A 21,519-nucleotide genomic window follows, 5' to 3' on the forward strand; every position below is an offset into this window, starting at 1 on the left:
GTATACGGTCCAAGGCGGTCCAAGGCTGTCAGCCAATCAGCATTCAGGGCTCGATCCACCCAGTTTATAAATGTTTATTTATATAAATCGATCCCTTCTACAAGCTGCGCTCTATAGGAGACAGTGAGTTACACCTATGGAAATGATAATAATAATAATAATATAATAATAATATATGCCATTTAGCAGACGCTTTTATCCAAAGCGACTTACAGTCATGTGTGCATACATTCTACGATAACAACATTAGACCATTAGACCATAACAACATTAGACCATAACAACATTAGACCATTAGACCATAACAGCATTAGACCATTAGATCATAACAACATTAGATCATAACAACATTAGACCATTAGATCATAACAACATTAGACCATAACAACATTAGACCATTAGACCATAACAACATTAGACAATTAGATCATAACAACATTAGATCGTAACAACATTAGATCATAACAGCATTAGACCATTAGATCATAACAGCATTAGACCATAACAACATTAGACCATAACAACATTAGACCATTAGACCATAACAACATTAGACCATTAGACCATAACAACATTAGACCATAACAACATTAGATCATAACAACATTAGACCATTAGACCATAACAACATTAGATCATAACAACATTAGACCATAACAACATTAGACCATAACAACATTAGACCATAACAACATTAGACCATAACAACATTAGACCATAACAACATTAGACCATAACAACATTAGACCATAACAACATTAGACCATAACAACATTAGACCATTAGACCATAACAACATTAGACCATAACAACATTAGACCATTAGACCATAACAACATTAGACAATTAGATCATAACAACATTAGATCGTAACAACATTAGATCATAACAACATTAGACCATTAGATCATAACAGCATTAGACCATAACAACATTAGACCATAACAACATTAGACCATAACAACATTAGACCATTAGACCATAACAACATTAGACCATAACAACATTAGATCATAACAACATTAGACCATTAGACCATAACAACATTAGATCATAACAACATTAGATCATAACAACATTAGACCATAACAACATTAGACCATAACAACATTAGACCATAACAACATTAGACCATAACAACATTAGACCATAACACCATTAGACCATAACACCATTAGACCATTAGACCATAACAACATTAGACCATTAGATCATAACAACATTAGACCATAACAACATTAGACCATTAGACCATAACAACATTAGACCATTAGACCATAACAACATTAGACCATTAGACCATAACAACATTAGACCATTAGACCATAACAACATTAGACCATTAGATCATAACAACATTAGACCATTAGACCATAACAACATTAGAACATAACAACATTAGACCATAACAACATTAGACCATAACAACATTAGACCATTAGACCATTAGATCATAACAACATTAGACCATAACAACATTAGACCATTAGACCATAACAACATTAGAACATAACAACATTAGACCATTAGACCATAACAACATGATCACATACTGTATGTAGGAATCGCTTGAATCATACTGTGTAAGTCAACTTAAACAAGTACTCAGACTGAGTGAACCAAATGTGTAAGGAAATTTAATATGGTCACAGATAGGGCTGTTATGGTGACCGTATTACTGCCACACCGGCTGTCACGAGACATGACCACAGTCAAATTCCACGTAATCGTTTAGTCACGGTAACTGGTAACTAGACTTCTCCGAGCTCTGATGTTGCTGATGGTCATAAGTAGCCTACCAAACTTGCTAACTGCCTGGTACTCAGCACTCTATTGTCCCTCTATTCACTCTAACTTCAATGCAAATGTTTTTGAAAATCTAATCAAACACTTCACACAGCTCATGTTGCGCTACATTTCTATGCAATTGCGTGAGATGAAACAGTTTTGATGGCCTCTATAAGAAAGAGGATCCCATCAGCTTTCTATAGTGTGAGCGTACCAAGTAATTAGGCGTCACTCTAAAGCGGGAAGGTGGAATAAACGAGTCAGGAGTAGGTTTTTCTGATTGAACACGGTTCTCTATTGAGGGTATTTTGTCAACAAAAACATTAACATAATCAATGAAAACGTTCGAACAAGGCTTGAATACGGGACAGATGTTCTTCCCAAGTATCTGCATAGATCACTACATCGTCCAAATAAACAGCGCACCCGGTCAGACCGGCGACAACCCTGTTCATAAGTCGCTGAAAAGTGGCAGGTGCATTGCGCAGACCAAAACTCATAACTGAATACGAGTACAGACCAAAGGGTGTAATAAAGGCAGAGATTTCACGTGCCCTACTCGTCAGTGGCACCTGCCAATAGCCTTTTAACAGGTCAAATTTGCTCACAAACTTAGCTGCACCGACTTGATCAACACAGTCCTCCATCCGAGGAAGAGGAAATGAATCTGGCTTTGTGACACTGTTTACCTTACGGTAGTCCGTACAAAAACGGTTTGTTCCATCCGGTTTACTGACCAAGATACAGGGAGAAGCCCAACTGGAGAAAGAAGGCTCTGCTATCTTACTCTCCAGCATGTACTTGACCTCAGCATCCAGACAACGTAGTTTCTCTGAAGAAACTCTATAGAACCGCTGACGAATGGGGTCAGCACCTCCAATGTCAATATCATGTTCTATTAAGTTTGTACGTGTAGGTGTATCAGAAAATAAACCTGGAAATCTCTGAATCAGACCAACCATCTCTTTCCGCTCATCAACAGGTAGGTGAGTGAGAAGACTGTCTAAAATATCCAGTGTTTCTGAATTTTTCAATCTACCCTGCAATATACAATCGTCAGGACCAGGAACATCTTCCTCCTCATGCACAGGTCTAGCACGACAAGAACCCAAGGAAACAACGGTATCAGCCAAAAGAACAGGTTTACCGTCCTCTGTAGAATCCCACTGTTCAGTCTGAGGAACGTGCATAATAGGGTTTTAACAGATTTACATGGCACAGCTGGTGTGCTTTCCTCCGTTCTGGAGTGGCAACTAGATAATTTTGCTCAGTGTACTGGGGCACCACTGTATATGGACCTTGAAATTTGGCTTGAAAAGGAGAACCAACAATTGGCAGCAGAGCAAGAACCTGGTCACCTGGACTAAAGTGACGAGGCTCAGTTCGGCGATCAAATATGCCCTTCATCCTCTCCTGTGAAGATGATAACTTCTCTTTAGCCATTTCACCAGCGGCATACAGCCGTCGCCGGAAATCACACACATACGAACACAGGGACTGAGGAGGCTCGGGAGACTTCCAGTCATCCTGGAGAACAGATAAAAGTCCACGCACCCTATGTCCAAACACAAGGTCATTTGGACTGAAACCTGTGCTCTCCTGTGAAACTTCCCTAGCGGCTAACAGTAACCAAGGCAACCCCTCCTCCCAATCCTTATCCATCTCAGTACAATAAGCTCTCAACAAAGACTTAAGTGTTTGATGGAAACGTTCCAGTGCTCCTTGACTTTGCGCGTGATAGGCGCTAGACACATTGTGTTTAATATGGAGCTGTTGAAGAACCTGACCAAACAGATTAGAGGTAAAATTAGATCCTTGATCACTCTGAATGACCTTAGGGATTCCAAACAATGAGAGAAACTGAGTCAAAGCTTTTAACACCGATTTAGTCGTGATAGATCGGAGAGGATAGGCAGCAGGAAACCTAGTGGTCTGACACATCACAGTGAACAGGTAACTGCTACCCTTTTAGAACGAGGCAGAGGACCCACACAGTCAATAATCAGATACTCAAAAGGTTGGCTGAGTACAGGAATAGGAAACAATGGTACTGGTTTAATAGCTTGATTAGGCTTACCAGTTAATTGACAGGTGTGACAAGTTTTGATAAAATCAGAAACATCCCTCTTTAATCTAGGCCAAAAGAAATGTCTTAATATGCGATTGTAGGTTTTCCTCACCCCCATATGTCCAGCAACGTCGCTGTGAGAAGTTTCCAACACCAACTCACAAAGCTTAACTGGTACAACAACTTGACTAATTGCCTCCCCCAGAAAAACACTATCATGAGACACCCACTTTCTCATCAGGACATCCTCTTGGAGAAAATAGCCATGGGCGACATCTCCCAACTGTTCTATAGGCACAATTTGATCACGCAACTCTTCCAACGTGGGGTCATCCCGTTGAGCATTGATTAGATCTGAGCGGGTTACAGATAACGGGATAACAGGGAAGACAGTGACATACTTTGTATTATTATCATTAGTCGGCGCAGTGACTAGTTCGCCACGGCTCATAGAACGTGTCACTGCACACGCAGAGAACACCTCTGGGAAACTCTGTACACTCTCATCAGGAATCCCAACAAATGACGGCTTAGTGGAAACCACTAGAGATGGAAACACGACTGGCCATACACGCTCACCTGCCAAGTTATTCCCAAGGATAACATCGATACCCTCAATAGGCAACGAAGGACGCACCCCCACAACAACTTCACCCTTCACCAGCCCACAATCCAACATCAGTTTATGCAATGGAACTGACAGAGTGTTCAAACCTATTCCCCTAATTAGAACACTATTCCCTGAATCAGTCTCAGCAGAAAAGGGTAACACAGACTCCAACACAAATGATTCAGAGGCACCTGTGTCTCTCAGGATCTTCACTGGCACTAGGTCTTTACTTCCTAACATAGACACAAAACCTTCTGTAATGAAAGGTAAATAGTCTGGATCAATATGGACTTTCACATTCTCCTGGGCCTGAGGAAATGAGTCAAGAATGAACTGATGTGGAACAGGTGCAGCTAACGCAGCAGGCTTAGATTTAGCGTAAGCACCCTTTGACCTGAGAAGTGGACATTCGTTTTTCCAATGACCTGAACCTTGACAGTAGTGACACTCCTGCCCAAAGTCAGCCTTACCATGGGAGTCAGGTTCAACCCTAGTTGAATAGAACTCTGCCCGAGAACCAAAGTATCTCGGTGAGCGAAGCCCAAATCTATCCGAATGCCCCCATGGGGAGACAACAAATCCTCAGCAGAGGCTGGCCCGGTGGTAACTTCAAGAATACCACTCTCCATCAGATTGGCTTTCAATATCAACCTAATAGAATTCTTTAGACGTTTATCACTAATCTCAACCTTGTAGTGTTCCGCGACCTTCAACAGCTGTTCTTTAGTACCTAAATCTAACAATTCCTCTGATGGAGAGCGAATGAACTTATCTACATAAGACGCCATAATCACACAAAAAAAAATATCGCTTTTCCCTTCTGCTGAGCACACCAGAACACAACCCGAGAATTGACAATCACCCTGAGCACCACAGAAGAGAGATGAGATATGGAGCTTCCCCAAAACCTACAATAACTCAACCCTAGTCTTCGTGCAGATTTGCGGTGGGAATTTACGCACTGTAGCCCGCTGGCAAGGAAATAGAACTCCCCAGCATGCTGGCAAATTCCACCAAGCCACGGATGTGCCCCCGAGACAACTGCTCAGTCCACAGACACCACACAAAAATAACAAACATTAACCATGCCCAACATATTCCAAAAAATGAAACACGTCGCTAAACCTATCAGGGGAAAAAGGCTATAGCTCCGGGTAGCAAGTTCCACTACCCTACCCAAATCTCCCACCGAGGTACACAGCAGATTACTCACTTCAGACTGACGTCCCAACAGAAAGTAGAACAAGAGTTCAGGCTAGGCAGGGCCTGGAAACTAACCATTATACTCTCTCCAACATAGCACACAAACCAAACAACAAAGGCAACCAATACTGGGCCGATCACACTCAAACACCATATTCAAACCAAACACGTACCTCCACGGTCTCCCAAACCAATAGTTCAAAGATCCCGGACGAGCACCCACTTGTCACGAACCGGCTCAAAGCCCGTAACAAAGGGAGACAACGTGGAGATAAGGAGTAGCAAAATCTATATTTATTAAATAAGTAACTAAGTATAATATACAATGGTGTGTGTAATCAGTAATCAGTAGTGTAAGTGAGTGTTTTGCATGCATGAATGTGATAATGCAGGGTGATGAAAGGTGCCAAAGCAAACAAACAAAAGGCCACCAAGAACCACAACAGAATCTACAACAGGTGTCTGCATGGAGAGAGTCTCCTCCATGAATGTGGAAGAGGTCTATTTATCCTGGGAGACACCTGGCCCAGGTGTTTCCCATGTAGCTGACGACCCTCTCAACTCCGCCCACCGGCATCCTAATAAGGAAACTAGAACAAAGACAGAATACGGCAGACAGAGTGGGAGGGTCGTCACAGAGGGGTCCTACGAGGTCCATAGCTATGCGTTCAAAGGGAGTCTCTATGATGGGGAGAGGAATCAAAGGGTTACGTAGGTGTGGCCGTGGGGCTGTACGTTGACAATGATCACACGTCTTACAATACCTGGCCACATCTCGGGTGACACGGGGCCAATAGAATCTCTGCATGATTCTGGCAATAGTCTTGTCTCGTGCCAGGTGTCTTCCTAGGACGTGGGAATGGGCTAACTGTAGAACTGTATCCCTGTATGGTCTAGGCACCATTAGTAATTCCTGGTTTTCCCCCCTTCGTCGTACGACCCAGTATAAGAGACCCCGCTTGATTGCATAGTAAGGAAGAGGGGGCTCACCTGATCCGTCGACGTTCCTCCCGTCGATCACCTTCACCTTCCTCATGGCCTCCCTTAGGTCTGGGGCTCTATGCTGCGAGGTGCCGAACTGTCCCTTTAATTCCTGGGGCAGGTCAACCTCAGTGGAGGTTGTTCCACATCCCCATCAGGGGAGACCGAGGAGAATCCCTTCCAGGTTCCCTCCTCGGATGGAGCTTCAAATATATCCCTTAGTGCCTGGTTGCTCCTTCCTTCCTGCGTTGTGTATAACCCTTCACAGGTGTCTTCATCGGTGGTTCCTGGAATATCTGTCGTAAACGTTGGGTCGCTATTTCTTCCTCTGCAGTAGAGGACGCGGCTACGTCTCCTTGTAGTACCACTACCTCGGGCTTGGAGATTCTCTTCTTTCCTGTCCCCATTCTTCCTGTGCATAACGTCATCTGCCGAAGCTCCTTATATAGGGGACAGTCTCTCCCGATCAATAATGGCACCTTCAGCTGGGGCACTTTCCCTGCCCTGACTGTACACCTTCCTTTTGGAGTGAGAATGGGCAGATTCACAGTGGGGTAATAGTGGGTGTCTCCATGGATACAGGATACGGCTACTTTGTCTGGTAGCAGTGTTGCGGAGGTCACCATCCGCTTCTCTACTAACGTAACCATACTTCCCGAGTCGAGAATAGCTACCACATCTTGTCCTTCAACTCGCACCGGAATCTCTGAGGCTGGGGCTATCTCTGCTAACCAACAGTGTTGATGTAAAATGTAAATGTAATGTAAATGATCCTGCCCCCTCAAAACGGGATGTGTGGGGGTAGGCAGTGACGACTCCGTGACCATGGGCTCATCCTTGCTAGGACATTGGTGGAGGATGCAGGTATTAGGTGGATGAGTGACACAAGGATAAGTGAGTAAATAAATATTCTTCCAGAAGACCCGGAGGAACCATTCAAGAACGATGGATAACGCCCTACTACAACAATTGATCACGGCACAGCAGACAACCATAGAACTCCTGCAACAACAGCTGAGTCGACGAGAAGAACCTAGAGTTAGGCCAAGAGCGGCTGCTCACGCCATCTTACCTCGTCTCTCCAAGGAGGATGATATTGTGGCCTTCCTCATGACCTTCGAAAGGACGGCCACCTTGGAAGAGTGGCCGCCCACAGAATGGGCTAGCGCATTAGCTCCTCTTTTGACCGGGGTGGCTCAGGAAGCCTATTTTGACCTGGATTCCCGCGAAGCTGCGGACTATGGGCGACTAAAAACAGAGATCCTGTCCCGGTACCAGCTGACTGAGAGATAGGGCTGTAAAGTTCCATCAATGGACCTATACAGCTGATCAACCCGTCCGTGCCCAGATCTTCGCCTTAATACGACTGACGAAACAGTGGCTAGAACCTGGAAAAGGAGTAGGACATGTGATAGAGACTATCGTAGTGGACAAGATATTGAGAGAATTACCCAGTGACTTAAAAAGGGTTGTGGGGCAAGCCAACCCGTTGTCAGCCGACGACATAGCCCAGGCGGTGGAAACATATCGGTCTACAGGGGAGCTGTTAAAAAGTGACAAGGAGGAACGGAAGGAGTCTTCCAATCCCGTACCACGACTCACCCCGGCGCGCCCGCCACCGAAACGTCCAAGCCCCCCCCGGAGGTGGGAGAAGTCAGCCACCACACAGCCGGGTCGGTGTTATAAGTGTCAGTCTCCCAACCATTATGCCCCACAATGTCCTAGCAAGGATGAGCCCATGGTCACGGAGTCGTCACTGCCTACCCCCACACATCCCGTTTTGAGGGGGCAGGATCAACACTGTTGGTTAGCAGAGATAGCCCCAGCCTCAGAGATTCCGGTGCGAGTTGAAGGACAAGATGTGGTAGCTATTCTCGACTCGGGAAGTATGGTTACGTTAGTAGAGGAGCGGATGGTGACCTCCGCAACACTGCTACCAGACAAAGTAGCCGTATCCTGTATCCATGGAGACACCCACTATTACCCCACTGTGAATCTGCCCATTCTCACTCCAAAAGGAAGGTGTACAGTCAGGAGTAGGTTTTTCTGATTGAACACGGTTCTCTATTGAGGGTATTTTGTCAACAAAAACATTAACATAATCAATGAAAAATCTTCCAAGGAAAAAAAACACATCTTCTTCTCCAGATGAAACAAGAACACAATAGGATAATCTTTAAACTACAACAAACATAAATCATGGGTTTGTCACCGTCTTCGTGGTTCTGTCAGCACAGCTTCTCTCTCTCGGTGGCCATCTTCCAGAGATAGTTTCCCCCCCTCTCTGCTGGTTCCATTCTCTCTTTTATAGGGGAAGGAGAGTATCTCATTAGTACCGTCAGCTGTGCTTAATTGACTCTGGTTACCTTGTCTCCCATGCTTTGTTGGGCTACTATCCATGAGCCCAGCCTGCCCTCTAGTGGTCCTTCCACAATAGGCTAGGGCTACTTTTTTTATTTCTCAACTTTCCTGATAGTAAGCACATTGCACCTCTTTACAACGGGAGTATAGCCTACCTGGCTGGCATGAAAATGAACCACCGGAAAATACGTCCTCCATTCGCTATTTAAGTGCGTAGATTACATGTATTTTTTGCCCCTATTTCGAGACAAGTGTGTGATAATAGTCCATTCTAATTAAAAATAAATTTCATATACATTATTTGATCTATGTAAAGACAAAATTAAATTCTGAATAGTCTGATAGGCTATTGTCACTTGTGAATGATTCCCAGCTTGTGTGACTTTTTCATGTAGCCTAGCCCATAGGCCTATTCATTTTGATCACAAATAAGGTGGCCAATTAACTAAAAATAAGTAAATTAATTTGCTTCACAGCTGGTGTAGAGCCTAACTTGCATACAGTAGTACATAGGCGGTGCACAAGTTTAAAGTTTGGGGAAGATCATTTTTACCATAAAAATGCACCTTTATAATAAAGTATTACATGCATAATCACATTTGCGTTCATATTTGAGAATGGTGTTTACCCGCTAAATGATTGTATTTTGGAAGATTCACACTTATAGCCTACTGCTGTGTGCGCATTGCTGTGCTTATAATGTGAAGAAATAGCCTAATAATTTATCAACATTTTAAGCCAAATGTTCTGGTCGGTTGCATCAGCCTCATTGCTTTTTCTAGCAAGTGGTTGTATTCATTTGGGATCTATTGCATCAAACAACTGTCCCAGACTATGTTGGGAACATTTCTTTCTCGCACACAAGGACAAGAAAGTAATAATAATATATTGACATAGACTAGTACTTTTGCTGTTTGTTAGGCCTACTCATCTTGTTGGATGACGAAAAGTAAATGTGGATAATTCATCCAACGTCTTCAATATGTGCCTCAGAATTCAATAAAGTCGTGCGCAGTTGCCTCCACGATATGTCTTTCTTCACTTGTAGCCTGTGAGAAGGACCCGATCATGTGATGGGCATTGGCTAATAAGAATTAAGATATCTGAGAGAGCCATGTGAGTGAGAGGTGCTTTTGCGCACACAGCTGATAATTATTATATTCAACCCAAGTGCACATCTGTAACTGGCGATGCACAATTGGCCTAGCGTCGTCCGGGTTAGGGAGGGCTCGGTCGGTAGGGATGTCCTTGTCTCATCGCGCACCAGCGACTCCTGTGGCGGGCCGGGCACAGTGCACGCTAACGAAGGTTGCCAGGTGTACCCTCCGACACATTGGTGCGGCTGGTTTCCGGGTTGGATGCGCGCTGTGTTAAGAAGCAGTACGGCTGGCTGGGTTGTGTATCCGAGGACACATGACTTTCAACCTTCGTCTCTCCCGAGCCCGTACGGGAGTTGTAGCGATGAGACAAGATAGTAGCTACTACAACATTTGGATACCACGAAATTGGGGAGAAAATGGGGTAAAATTAAATTAAAAAATAAAAAAATATTGTGAATGAGAGACTGATGAAGTGTGTAGAGCCTGTGAAAATAAACGAAGCAGAGCTCATGCCTTTCATGCAACTTTTTTCAAATCATCATTAGAGCTGCATCATGCAGCCTTAGTATGTATTAAATTGCAAAACATATAGCCCAACATTTGTATCACCACTAAAGTTACATAAATAACTGTAAATTAAGCATTAGAAGGACCTATTTCTTTGTTAACCGCTCAACACAGAATAGACACGTGCACACTCCCTCAAATCGTTTGGAGAAAATGTCCTTTCTGTTTTATTCAGCTATGTTCAATTGTATTCTTCATATTATAAAATAATGCCACGGAATTCTAAGCAAATCTTTTCTGCTAAATAAACTAGTGTATCCCACAACCATGTGGCATAGCCAGATCAGGACCTACCAGTATGCTATTCTGTTCTTCTGAAATAAACTACATTTTCTTTATATCATGTGTTTTTAGACCTGTCTTAAATAAAGATGTGATGTATTGTGATGGTGTAGGCTATATTAAATTGATTTAATTAATCTTTTTAAAGTGTAGATGTTCCAAAGGTCTGCATCAATGGCTAGTAGGCTATGCCTGGAAACCAGGAGATGCTAAATGTGTTTGTTAATTAATGGTTATTTGCGTGACAATCCTCAGCTGACAAAACTTCATGACCACCACAGCTCCAGATTTTTTAGTCAATTTTGTTTTATTTTTTTGCAACATGCAGCTTGCAAACCCCTTTGACAAAACGTTTGCACAGTGGCACAGCACATTAATGTCAGTTTTGGGTTGGCGGAATCAAGTTGGCGGGAGGCAGTAGCAACAAAAAGGTTTTCTGCCCAAGATGGTGGCTGTGCATGTGTTAAAAAACACTGCATTTTACTTTGCTAATAATGAAATAAATATGCACTTTTTCTGAATGATACACACGGTTTTGGAATGTGTGTAATTATCCACAACTAACTAGGTATTCATTTTGTAGCTTAAGTAGCTATGTTTGCAAAGTTTGTTTACCAGGTTCGCTAACATACCAGTTAGCGAGCAAGCTGGCTAAAAGTACTAAATGGTGCATCTAACTACACTGAACAAAAATATAAACGCAACATGCAAAAGTTTCAAAGATTTGACTGAGCTACAGTTCATATATGGAAATCAGTCAATATTAAATAAGTTCATTCGGCCCTAATCGTTGGATTTCACATGACTGGGAATACAGATATCTGTAATATCTGTTGGTCACAGATACGTTAAAAGAAAAGGTAGGGGCATGGATCAGAAAACCAGTCAATATCTGGTGTGACCATCGTTTGCCTCATGCAGCGCGACACATCTCCTTCGTATCGAGTTGATCAGGCTGTTGATTGTGTCCTGTGGAATGTTGTCCCACTCCTCTTCAATGTCTGTGCGAAGTTACTGGATATGGGTGGGAACTGGAACACGCTGTCGTACACGTTGATCCAGAGCATCCCAAACATTCTCAATGGGTGACATGTCTGGTGTGTATGCAGGCCATGGAAACTGGGACATTTTCAGCTTCCAGGAATTGTGCACAGATCTTTGCGACATTGGGCCATGCATTATCATGCTGAAACATGAGGAGATGGAGGCGGATGAATGGCAGGACAATTGGCCTCAGGTTCGTGTCACGGTATCTCTGTGCATTCAAATTTCCGTAGATAAAATCTGATTGTGTTCGTTGTCTGTAGCATATGCCTGCCTATACCATAATCCCACTGCCACCATGGAGCACTCTGTTCACAACGTTGAGATCAACAAATTGCTTGCCCACATGACCCCATACACATCTGCCACCTGCCGGGTACAGTTGAAACCGGGATTCATCTGTGAAGAGCAAACTTCTCCAGTGTGACAGTGGCCATCAAAAGTGAGCATTTGTCCATTGAAGTCGGTTACGACGCCAAACTGCGGTCAAGTCAAGACTCTGTTGAGGACGACAAACATAGCTTCCAATACTCTACTCAGCAAACTAGATGCAGTTTATCACAGTGCCATCTGCCTGTGACTGGAACGAATTGCAAAAATCGTTGAAGTTGGAGACTTTTATCTCCCTCACCAACTTTAAACATCTGCTATCTGAGCAGCTAACCGATCGCTGCAGCTGTACACAGTCCATCGGTATATAGCCCACCCAATTTACCTACCTCATCCCCATACTGTTTTTATTTATTTACGTTTCTGCTCTTTTGCACACCAGTATCTCTACCTGCACATGACCATCTGATAATTTATCACTCCAGTGTTAATCTGCTAAATTGTTGTTATTCGCCTACCTCCTCATGCCTTTTGCACACAATGTATATAGACGATATAGACTTTTTTCCTACTGTGTTATTGACTTGTTTATTGTTTACTCCATGTGTAACTCTGTATTGTTGTCTGTTTACACTGCTATGCTTTATCTTGGCCAGGTCGCAGTTGTAAATGAGAACTTGTTCTCAACTAGCCTACCTGGTTAAATAAAGGTGAAATAAAAATTTAATAAATAAAAGATGAGCTTCCCTGAGACGGTTTCTGACAGTTTTTGCAGAAGTTATTAGGTAGTGCAAACCCACAGTTTCATCAGCTGTCCGGGTGGCTGGTCTCAGATGATCCTGAAGGTGAAGAAGCCGGGTATGGACATATGGTAGAGAAATAAAATGTAATTCTCTGGCAAAAGCTCTGGTGGACATTCCTGTAGTCAGCATGACAATTGCATGCTCCCTCAAAACTTAGCGTTGTGTGACAAAATGGCATTTTAGAGTGGCCTTTTATTGTCCCCAGCACAAGGTGCACTTGTGTAATGATCATGCTGGTTAATCAGCTTCCTGATATGCCACACCTGCCAGGATGGATTATCTTGGCAAAGCAAAAATGCTCACAAACAGGGATGTAAAACAAATTTTGGCATAAACTTTGAGAGAAATAAGGTTTTTGTGCATATGGAACATTTCTGGGATCTTATTTTAGCTCATGAAACATGGTGCCAACACTTTACATGTTGCCTTTTATATTATGGTTTAGTGCCGTATGTACACTTACTGATATGGAAGAATTGCTGATGATCGTTGGTTTTACCTTTTTGTTTTTGTTTTGTGAGCTAACATTAGCTTGATTAAGACAGACTTTTTAGCACTACTTTTCTGGAGAGTCACACTGTAGGTATTCCACGAGGCTCATCATCGAGTTGTTATGGATGGATCTCTTTCTCAGGTAACTCTGCCTTACCTGCCTTCACATTAGCGTTGGTACCTACAACAGGTCTTGCACTCATCTACATTTGGCTCAGCCAATCAAACTGCACGTTCTAAACTACAGCTCCTGAACATTTATATCTTGCCCCAGTATCTCCTAGGTTTATTATATTCGCCTCCCGCACTGTGCCTCGCTTATTTTTGGTGATAAGTAGCTCACCCGCCAGTTGCGCAGGTGTCCAGCCACCTGAGCTATATACCAGTTTGCAACAGTCGCTCTCAGTGGATTAAAGCAGCAGAGGCTAGGAGTCATTCTACAACCACAACACAGATGACTGAGCCCAAGTACCAGGTGACTGCAGGTGGAGCCATGACTTGGTTGTTCTAGTAGTAATACATCTAATGAATAGCCCCGGTGGATGAATGATTTAGTTTGGGATTCAGAGCTTCACATAGTATCCTGTATTTGACTGTGGACAGACGCATGCAAATAAGTCTTGTTAATGTTTCTTAGCAGCTGACGTGAGTGTGTGTCTCTGCGGGCACATAACGTGTGAATAAGTGTGTGCACACGTGGAATAAAGGCATACTAAATTGTAGTGTGTGTATGTTTCATTCCAGGTGGTGATAGGGGACAAAGTGGTCCTGAACCCAGTGAATGCTGGCCAGCCCCTACATGCCAGCACCCATCAGCTTGTGGACAACCCAGGCTGTAACGAGGTTAGACCCTCACCCTGTCTGCAGCTCATCTCCTCTATGTTTTATAGATGGCTGTGTGGGAGTATACTGTATGTAGAGAATTTATAGGAGTCTGTGTACTGTTATTGGGCCCCTCCTACCATATTGGACAATACACCACTGTGGCATGATCCTCCACATTTGCATCAATTATTTCAAGAATTTGCATTAAGCTCTAGCCTACAGCTTATTCTGTGAGAATGGTTTGCTGCTCTGTAGTTATTAGAGTACCAGTGATAATGTGTTTCTGTTATTAAAGGATTAAACTGGTAATCCTGTGGAACTCTTTTTGCCTGTTTTGTGTTTCAGGTGAACTCGGTCAACTGTAACACCAGCTGGAAGATTGTGCTGTTCATGAAATGGAGTGACAATCAGGAGATCATTCTAAAAGGGGTTGGTTTTATCACAGTTCTCAACCAATCAGGCCTGATTTTGGACCATCATCCAATCAATATGAATGAGAAAATAATGGTTCAACGAACCCGGTATCCCAGTTGAAGACTGTTAATTTAGCCATAAAATCTAGCCCAAGGCAGAGTGACACTTCCCTAGCAGTCTCTATGGTAACAACCTTCCTGTCTGTCTGTTGCCAGGGCGACGTGGTGCGCCTGTTCCACGCGGAACAGGAGAAGTTCCTCACCTGTGACGACCACCGTAAAAAACAATATGTCTTCCTGCGCACCACCGGACGCCAGTCTGCTACCTCTGCAACCAGCAGCAAAGCCTTATGGGAGGTGGAGGTGTGGAGGAAGTGCACATGGAAATAGAATTTGTAGAAGGCCCCTCAGATCATGGCAATTTGACTGCTCCCTCGCAACTGCCAATTTATGGTCACTAAAAGTTACATTTAACTTTAAAGTTTACATGGTCTGACAAGTTGTTAAAATGTGCATGTACACAACTCCAGCATGAGATATGACATGTGACTGATGCCTGTGTTTCTACTCATGATAGGTGGTGCAGCATGATCCATGTCGAGGCGGAGCTGGCTACTGGAACAGTCTGTTCAGGTTCAAACACCTGGCCACTGGACACTATCTGGCTGCAGAGGTCAGTAACACTGCCTTTACAACACGCACACACACACCCTTGCGGTACCTACATCACGCGCACACACACACCCTTGCGGTACCTACAACACAGGTCAAAATCATATTGATCTTTAATTTTTACCAGGGAAGTAATCTCTAGCTTACTCCTTATATGTATGTACTGTTGTGTGTGTTTTCCAGGTGAACCCTGACTATGAGGAGGAGTGCCTGGAGTTCCGCTCCTCAGTAAGTCACAGTGTCCTGCTCTGGTAGCAGTGGGCTCTGGAGGAATGATGAATACTGTGGATCATCTGCATCAGATACAGTATTCTGCTGTGACCGTGTTTTCCTGTGTCCCACTGAATGGACCGACCCAACGTCTTCAGTCACAACCCAACGTCTTCAGTCACCGTTGACACAATGTGAAATGATTCAGCCACATACTACTAGTGTGTCCCAGGAAACAATGATCATTGTAACTCTTCTAACTTGTGTACCTCCGCTTGAACACGATGTAACAGTAATGAGCACTTCCCCAGTACCACGATTAGATGGCGGTGTCTGCATAGAGAAGTATCAAATCAAAGTTTATTTGTCACGTGCGCCGAATACAACGGGTGTAGACCTTACAGTGAAATGCTTACTTACAGGCTCTTACCAACAGAGCAGAGAAAAAAAGTGTGTGTGTGTGTAGGTAAGTAAAGAAATCAAACAATAGTAAAAATACATTTGAAAATAAGAGTAGTAAGGCTATATACAGTCACCGGTTAGTCAGATTTATTGAGGTAGTATATACATGTGGGTATGGTTAAAGTGACTATGCATATATGATGAACAGAGAGTAGCAGTAGTGTAAAAAGAGGGGTTGGCGGGTGGTGGGACACAACGCAGATAGCCCGGTTAGCCAATGTGCGGGAGCACTGGTTGGTCAGGCCAATTGAGGTAGTATGTACATGAATGTATAGTTAAAGTGAGTATGCATATAAGATAAACAGAGAGTAGCAGCAAAAGAGGGGTTGGGGGGGCACACAATGCAAATAGTCCAGGTAACCACTTGGTTACCTGTTCAGGAGTCTTATGGCTTGGGGGTAAAAACTGTTGAGAAGCCTTTTTGTCCTGGACATGGCACTCCAGTACCGCGTGCCATGCAGTAGTAGAGAGAACAGTCTATGACTGGGGTGGCTGGGGTCTTTGACAATTTTCAGGGCCTTCCTCTGACACCGCCTGGTGTAGAGGTCCTGGATGGCAGGCAGCTTTGCACAAGTGATGTACTGGGCTGTACACACTACCGTCTCAAATGCCTTGCGGTTGGAGGCCAAGCAATTGCCGTACCAGGCGGTGATGCAACTGGTCAGGATGCTCTCGATGGTGCAGCTGTAGAACCTTTTAAGGATCTCAGGATCCATGCCAAATCTTTTTAGTTTCCTGAGGGGGAATAGGCTTTGTCGTGCCCTCTTCACAACTGTCTTGGTGTGTTTGGACCATTCTAGTTTGTTGTTGATGTGGGCACCAAGGAATTTGAAGCTCTCAACCTGCTCCACTACAGCCCCGTCGATGAGAATGGGGACGTGTTCGGTACTCCTTTTCCTGTAGTCCACAATCATCTCCTTGGTCTTGGTTACGTTGAGGGATAGGTTGTTATTCTGGCACCACCCGGCCAGGTCTCTGACCACCTCCCTATAGGCTGTCTCGTTATTGCCGGTGATCAGGCCTACCACTGTCGTGTCATCAGCAAACGTAATGATAGTGTTGGAGTCGTGCCTGGCCATGCAGTCGTGGGTGAACAGGGAGTACAGGAGGGGACTGAGCATGCACCTTGGGGAGCTCCAGTGTTGAGGATCAGCGTGGCAGATGTGTTGCTACCTACCCTCACCACCTGGGGGTGGCCCATCAGGAAGTCCAGGATCCAGTTGCAGAGGCAGATGTTTAGTCCCGGGTTCCTTAGCATAGTGATGAGCTTTGATGGTACTATGGTGTTGAATACTGAGCTGTAGTCATTGAATAGCATTCTCACATATGTGTTCCTTTTGTCCAGGTGGGAAAGGGCAGTGTGGAGTGCAATAGAGATTGCGTCATCTGTGGATCTGTTTGGGCGGTATCTAGGGTTTCTGGGATAATGGGTTTCTGGGATAATGGTGTTGATGTGAGCCATGACCAGCCTTTCAAAGCACTTCATGGCTACGGATGTGAGTGCCACTGTCTGTAGTCATTTAGGCAGGTTGTCTTTGTGCTCTTGGGCACAGGGACTATGGTGGTGTGCTTGAGGCATGTTGGTATTACAAACTCAATCAGGGACATGTTGAAAATGTCAGTGAAGACACCTGCCAGTTAGTCAGCACATGCCCGGAGCACACGTCCTGGTAATCCATCTGGCCCCACAGCCTTGTGAATGTTGACCTGTTTAAAGGTCTTAGTCACGTCGGCTATGGAGAGCGTGATCACCCAGTCGTCCGGAACAGCTGATGCTCTCATGCATGCCTCAGTGTTGCTTGCCTCGAAGCGAGCATAGAAGTGATTTGGCTCGTCTGGTAGGCTTGTGTCACTGGGCAGCTCGTGGCTGTGCTTCCCTTTGTATTCTGTAATAGTTTGCAAGCCCTGCCACATCCGACGAGTGTCGGAGCCGGTGTAGTATGATTCAATCTTAGCCCTGTATTGACGCTTTGCCTGTTTGATGGTTCGTCACAGGGCATAGCGGGATTTCTTGTAAGCTTCCGGGTTAGAGTCCCGCACCTTGAAAGCGGCAGCTCTACCCTTTAGCTCAGTGCTAATGTTCCCTGTAGTCCATGGCTTCTGGTTGGGGTATGTACGTACAGCCACTGTGGGGGGGGGGCGTCCTCAATGCACTTATTGATAAAGCCAGTGACTGATGTGGTGTATTCCTCAATGTCATCGGAAGAATCCCGGAACATGTTCCAGTCTGTGATAGAAAAACAGTCCTGTAGTTTAGCATCTGCTTCATCTGACCATTTCCGTATAGACCGAGTCACTGGTGCTTCCTGCTTTAATTTTTGCTTGTAAGCAGGAATCAGGAGGATAGAGTTGTGGTCGGATTTACCAAATGGAGGGCGAGGGAGATCTCTGTACGCATCTCTGTCTGTGGAGTACAGGTGATCTAGAATTCATTTTCCGTCTGGTTGCACATTTAACATGTTGATAGAGATTTGGTAGAACTGATTTAAGTTTCCCTGCATTAAAGTCTCCGGCCACTAGGAGCGCCGCCTCTGGGTGAGTGGTTTCCTGTTTGCTTATTTCCTTATACAGCTGGCTGAGTGTGGTGTTAGTGCCGGCATCTGTCTGTGGTGGTAAATAAACAGCCACGAAAAGTATAGCTGAGAACTCTCTAGGCAATTAGTGTGGCCTGCAATTTATCATAATATACTGTTGTTTACAAATATTCACAGACCACCCCCCTGCTCTTACCACAGTGTGCTGTTCTATCATGCCCGGTGCAGCGTGTATCCCGCTAGCAGAATATCCATGTCGTTATTCAGCCACGATTCTGTGAAACATAGTATATTATAGTTTTTGATGTCCCGTTGGTAGGATATTCGTGATCGTACCTCATCTAGTTTATTGTCCAATGATTGCACGTTGGCGAGTAATATTGACGGTAACGGCAGCTTTCCTAGTTGCCTTCTGTGGGTCTGGACGAGGCGTCCGGCTCTTCTTCCTCTGTGGTTCCTTTTGCGAATAATTGGGATGTCTGCACTGTGGGGTGTGTGGAGAATATCGTGTGAGTCGTGCTTGCTGCTGTTGTTGTTGGTGTGGAAAAAATCTTTGTCTAATCCGAGGTGAGTGATCGCTGTCCTGATATCTAGAAGCTCTTTTCTGCCGTAAGATACGGTTGCAGAAACATGATGTACAAAATCATTTACAAATATCGTTAAAAAAACACATAATAGCACAATTGGTTAGGAGACTGTAAAACGGCGGCCACCTCCTCCGGCGCCATTTTTCACAGTGTCTAGTGTGGGCTGTTAACTTTGCCTGGCTACCCAAACTCCTTTCTCTGGCCAATTGCTATGCCACGCCCATGGACGGTGTTATTTTTTTCTCCTTAATGAGCCTTGCTCTGAGTACATTTCAGCCTATTTCTAGAGAGCATTTATATTGTAACCGTTCTGTTTGGTCCCAGAAACCGATGGGTTGGGCTAGAGCCAAAGCACATGTGGGTAAAGCCACAGAGTTTCTAAACCCAGGGGCGCAACATCGCAAGACTTCCGGGAATGCTTGCAAAATAGACCAAGTAGACCGGTTTAGGGTTTGAGAAGTCAATGTAAGTGAAATATTCTTCCATAGTTGTTAATTTTCCTGAAATCTAAAGGCACAACCTGACCAATGTCTTTAGTAGAACATGTTATTAGTCCAACCTCATGAAAGGAATGAGGAATACCTTTGATTTGATGGCCTGACAACCGATAAACCCAATGACGTGTTTCTCTGCATGAGCTTTGGAAGCCAACGTTGCCATGACATCGCCTACAAGTGTGGTTGAGGATTTCTATTGAAGAAGCAGTTTCTGAGTGATGTACAACACCACTCATTTTGACGTCACCAAAAACAAATTCACCGATGAGCAGTGGAAGAATTCATTTTGAGCCGTCAGGCAACTGTTACCTGCCCTTAGCCAACAGATGGCAGTCTACCGCTAGGAATGATCTCAATTGCACAATTGTCTCTACAAAACACAGGACTACATAGTAAGTACTGATGCACTAGTCGCATTAGTCTGCGTTTACACAGGCAACCCAATTCGTATCTTTTTTCACTAATTGGTCTGTCGACCAGTCAGATTAGATCTGAAAAAAAAGATATGTCAAAAGATTGGATGTGATTGGTCAAAAGACCAATTAGTGGAAAAAAGTTCAGAATTGGGCTGCCTGTGTAAACGCAGCCTTTGTCAACATATGGTTGAACAAGCTTGTATGACTAACAGAGCAGGGAACTGAGGGCTGTCTCCATGCCTGGTGTGTGGGGATGAACATACAGTTGAAGTCGGAAGTTTACATACACCTTAGCCAAATACATTTAAACTCAGTTTTTCAAAATTCCTGACACTTAATCCAAGTCAAAATACTCTGTTTTAGGTCCGTTAGGATCGCCACTTTATTTTAAGAATGTGAAATGTCAGAATAATAGTAGCTTTTATGTCTTTCATCACATTCCCAGTGGGTCAGAAGTTTACATTCACTTAATTAGTATTTGGTAGCATTGCCTTCAAATTGTTTAACTTGGGTCAAATGCTTTGGGTAGCCTTCCACAAGCTTCCCACAATAAGTTGGGTGAATTTTGTCCCATTCCTCCTGACAGACCTGGTGTAACTGAGTCAGGTTTGTAGGCCACCTTGCTCGCACACGCTTTATCAGTTCTGCCCACAACTCTTCTATAGGATTGAGGTCAGGGCTTTGTTATGGCCACTCTAATACCTTGACTTTGTTGTCCTTAAGCCATTTTGTTACAACTTTGGAAGTATGCTTGGGGTCATTGTCCATTTGGAAGACCCATTTGCAACCAAGCTTTAACTTCCTGACTGATGTCTTGTTGCTTCAATATATCCACATAATTTTCCAGCCTCATGATGCCATCTATTTTGTGAAGTGCACCAGTCCCTCCTACAGCAAAGCACCCCCACAACATGATGCTGCCACCCCTGTGCTTCACAGTTGGGATGGTGTTCTTCGGCTTGCAAGGCTCCCCCTTTTTCATCCAAACATAACGATGGTGATTATGGCCAAACAGTTCTATTTTTGTTTCATCAGACCAGAGGACATTTCTCCAAAAAGTACGATCTTTGTCCCCATGTGCAGTTGCAAACCATAGTCTGGCTTTTTTATAGCGGTTTTGGAGCAGTGGCGTCTTCCTTGCTGAGCGGCCTTTCAGGTTATGTCGATATAGGACTCTTTTTTTACTGTGGGATATAGATACTTTTGTATCTGTTTCCTTCAGCATCTTCACAAGGTCCTTTGCTGTTGTTCTGGGATTGATTTGCACTTTTCGC

The 21,519-nt window shown here is 44.1% G+C and overlaps 1 protein-coding gene across 4 annotated transcripts in view; it reads left to right on the forward strand.

Annotated features, from left to right (window-relative positions):
- LOC124003822 (inositol 1,4,5-trisphosphate receptor type 1) overlaps window positions 1-21,519 on the forward strand; it is a 179,561-nt gene that overhangs the window by 63,464 nt on the left and 94,578 nt on the right. For all 4 annotated transcript variants that reach the window (XM_046312419.1, XM_046312421.1, XM_046312422.1 and 1 more), the window contains exons 7-11: window positions 14,374-14,472; window positions 14,800-14,883; window positions 15,084-15,230; window positions 15,445-15,540; window positions 15,723-15,767. In XM_046312419.1, the coding sequence (XP_046168375.1) occupies window positions 14,374-14,472; window positions 14,800-14,883; window positions 15,084-15,230; window positions 15,445-15,540; window positions 15,723-15,767 (471 nt within the window). The remainder of the gene's footprint in view (window positions 1-14,373; window positions 14,473-14,799; window positions 14,884-15,083; window positions 15,231-15,444; window positions 15,541-15,722; window positions 15,768-21,519) is intronic.

The sequence above is a fragment of the Oncorhynchus gorbuscha genome, linkage group LG18 (assembly GCF_021184085.1).
Source record: "Oncorhynchus gorbuscha isolate QuinsamMale2020 ecotype Even-year linkage group LG18, OgorEven_v1.0, whole genome shotgun sequence".
NCBI classification, from domain to species: Eukaryota; Metazoa; Chordata; class Actinopteri; order Salmoniformes; family Salmonidae; genus Oncorhynchus; species Oncorhynchus gorbuscha.